Source organism: Giraffa tippelskirchi, chromosome 11 (assembly GCF_054371585.1).
Source record: "Giraffa tippelskirchi isolate mGirTip1 chromosome 11, T2T-mGirTip1v1.2.pri, whole genome shotgun sequence".
Lineage (NCBI taxonomy): Eukaryota > Metazoa > Chordata > Mammalia > Artiodactyla > Giraffidae > Giraffa > Giraffa tippelskirchi.
In genome coordinates, this window is record NC_137285.1 from 121,023,987 (window position 1) to 121,027,238 (window position 3,252).

The following is a 3,252-nucleotide window of genomic DNA, read 5'->3' on the forward strand; positions in this document are numbered from 1 at the left end:
TTTCCCCTAATTAGATTTTCCTTGAGATAGAGGGGAATCACGAGTTATTTGAATAATAGATGAAAGAAAGGGGGTTGGATATTACTATAGATTTCTAAGAAATTAGTCAAATGTGGATTTGAGTAGAACATGTATTTACATAATTGGAATATGGATGATAATAACACAGGGATAAATGGAAGATGTAGAGATGAGGAGAGGATGAATATAGAATAATTAATATGTATGCTAAGTCGCTTCAGTCGTGTCCGACTCTGTGCGACCCCATAGATGGCAGCTCACCAGGCTCTGCCGTCCCTAGGATTCTCCAGGCAAGAATACTGGAGTGGGTTGCCATTTCCTTCTCCAGTGCATGAAAGGGAAAAGTGAAAGTGAAGTCGCTCAGTCGTGTCCGACTCTTAGCGACCCCATGGACTGCAGCCTACCAGGCTCCTCCATCCATGGGATTTTCCAGGCAAGAGTACTGGAGTGGGGTGCCATTGCCTTCTCTGCATTAATATATTAATATTAATATACATTAATATGTATAGAAAGGAATTAAGTTGAGGTCAAGTTGGGAGCATTTATTTAGATTCTTTGACAAGATTTGAAAACATCTGTTTAGCCCCTTCCAAAATCTGCTTGGTCCTCACTCCATAAATAATGGGATTGAGCATAGGTGGAATGACCACATAGAGATTGGCCAGGAGGATATGGACATAGCGTGGGATGTGTCTCCCACCAAACCTATAGGCAAAGACAGAAAAGAGGGCAGGGATGTAGAAGAGTAGGATGACACAGATGTGGGAACCACAAGTGCTCAGAGCTTTGGATCGGGCATCTTGAGAAGAGAGGTGGAAGACAGCTCGGAGGATGTGAATGTAGGAAACAGCAATAAGGATAATGTCCAGGCCAGTGGAGAGTAGAGCAGCTGCCAACCCATACCAGACGTTGATGGAGATATCAGAACAGGACAGACGGGCAATGCCCATGTGCTCACAAAATGTGTGTGTAATGATATTGACCCGGCAGTAGTGCAGGCGCTTGAGGAGAAAGATAGATGGAAACATGATGACGAAGCTGCGGGCCAGTGTGGCAGCCACAACCTTCCCAATGGCTGTGCTGGTGAGGATTGTGGCATATCTCAAAGGGGAGCAGATGGCCACATAGCGGTCAAAGGCCATGGCCAGGAGGACTGCAGACTCAGCGACAAAAAGGAAGTGGATGAAGAACATCTGGGTTAGGCAGCCATCAAAGGAAATGTGGGTAGAACTTAGCCAGAAGTTGGCCAGGGCTTTGGGCATGGTGGATGTGGAGAGTAAGACATCAGTACTGGCCAACATGGACAGGAATATGTACATGGGCTCATGCAGGCTTGGCTGGGAGAGGATGACACAAATTAAAATGCCGTTGCCTGCCAGAGCAGCTACGTACATGGTGCAGAAGGGGATGGAGAGCCAGATGTGTAGGTGCTCCAGCCCAGGGATGCCAAGAAGGAAGCAGCCTGCCAGGCGAGTATCAGAGTTGTTCACAGCGGCTGTGTTGTTAGAAGACAAAAAGGCCATAATTTTCTGCAGAGATCTCACCTGTGCCATAGGGGAAAAATAGCTTCAGACTTTGTATTTATTAGCAGAGTGCATATGAAGGTTTGCAATCAGCCACAAGGTCTGCACACACTCACAGATCCTACACCCATGATGGGTTCTGCGCACATGCATATTCTCTATAGAAAATCTCACCCAATGTCAGTGCAAAGTACACAGCTCTAGATCCTGTCCACAGACAGTCTCAGTATCATTTCAGACCCTCTACTCCATTCAGCTATAAGACTTTCAGGCATCTTCAGAGTTTGAAAACATTGTGGCTCTGCAGTGTGGTGCTAATACCTAGAATATGGAGGAAGGTGTGGAGCTGTGGAGCAATACTTCTCAAAGTGCCATCCCCAGGCCAGCATCGTCGGCATCACCAGGGAACTTGCAGGTTCTTGGACCATACCACACACCTAATGAATCAGAAACTGGAGCAGTGGTCTCTATTTTAGCAAGATCACAAGGTGATTCTGATTACAGCTAACGTTTGTGAACCGATGTTGTAAGAATGTCTTTACTTTCTTCTCTCTCTAGTCTAGATGTCTATCTCACAGGACTGATGACTTCTCCGTCCCAGTCAGTTTCTGATGCATTCTCTGTGAAAATACTCAAACTTCAACTAAATCTAACTGTGTTTCCCTCAACTCACATAGTCAGTTTAGTCACTCAGTCGTGTCCGACTTAAGAGTCGACCCCATAGACTGCAGTATGCCAGGCGTCCCTGTCCATCATCAGCTCCCGGAGCTTACTCAAACTCATTGAGTCGGTGATGCCATCCAACCATCTCATCCTCTGTTGTCCCCTTCTCCTCCCACCTTTAATCATTCCCAGCATCAGAGTCTTTTCAAATGAGTCAGCTCTTCACATCAGGTGGCCAAAGTATTGGAGTTTCAGCTTTAGCATCAGTCCTTGCAATGAACATTCAGGACAGATTTCTTTTAGGATGGACTGTTTGGATCTCCTTGCTGTCCAAGGGACTCTCAAGAGCCTTCTCCAGCAACACAGTTCAAAAGCATCAATTCTTTGGTGCTCAGCTTTCTTTATAGTCTAACTCTCACATCCATACATGACTACTGGAAAAACCAAAGCTTTAACTAGTCAGGATGTGAAGAAAATGACACAATCATATCAGTGGTCTTTAACATGTTAGACCACTTGCCTCCCTCAGTCCTATTAAATTATTCTCAAGACTATAAAACTTTTAACTGCTGCCCAAATTCCTCCCTATCAGCTGAATATCCCTCCTACCTAACTGAAACTTAAAAGACTGTCAGGAGCCAACTCATCTTACTATCCACTCCTGTAAATTTGTCTTATCTCTGTAAGCGTCCGTGTCTCCTTTCCTCCACTCTCAGAGGAAGCAGTGATGATGTCTCTTTTGCATTTCAATGTCTCCTCTCTTAGAGCTATATTTTACTTTACCTAGGCACGAGAAAGCTCCTTTATCTATGTATTTGTTTATGTATTTATTTAGAGAGTACAAAGACAATATAAATCAATTATATTTTTATACTAGCAGCAAACAGCTATAAGACTAAATTGAAAATTTTCTTTTTATATTTAACTCAAATTTTCAAAGCCTCTGCACTAAGAATTGCAAAATATTGCTAGAAGAATTTTTTTTTAATGTAAATAAATGGAGAGGTATAGAGTTTCCCTGGTAGCTCAGCTGGTAAAGAATCTG

General features: G+C 43.7%; 1 protein-coding gene across 1 annotated transcript; it reads right to left on the reverse strand.

The window, feature by feature from the left end:
* Window positions 1-563: 563 nt before the first annotated feature.
* OR52B6 (olfactory receptor family 52 subfamily B member 6) lies at window positions 564-1,574 on the reverse strand. The gene has a single exon (XM_081541317.1). It carries the CDS (start codon window positions 1,572-1,574, stop codon window positions 564-566), a length of 1,011 nt encoding a protein of 336 aa, XP_081397443.1.
* Between the last annotated feature and the right edge of the window lie 1,678 nt (window positions 1,575-3,252).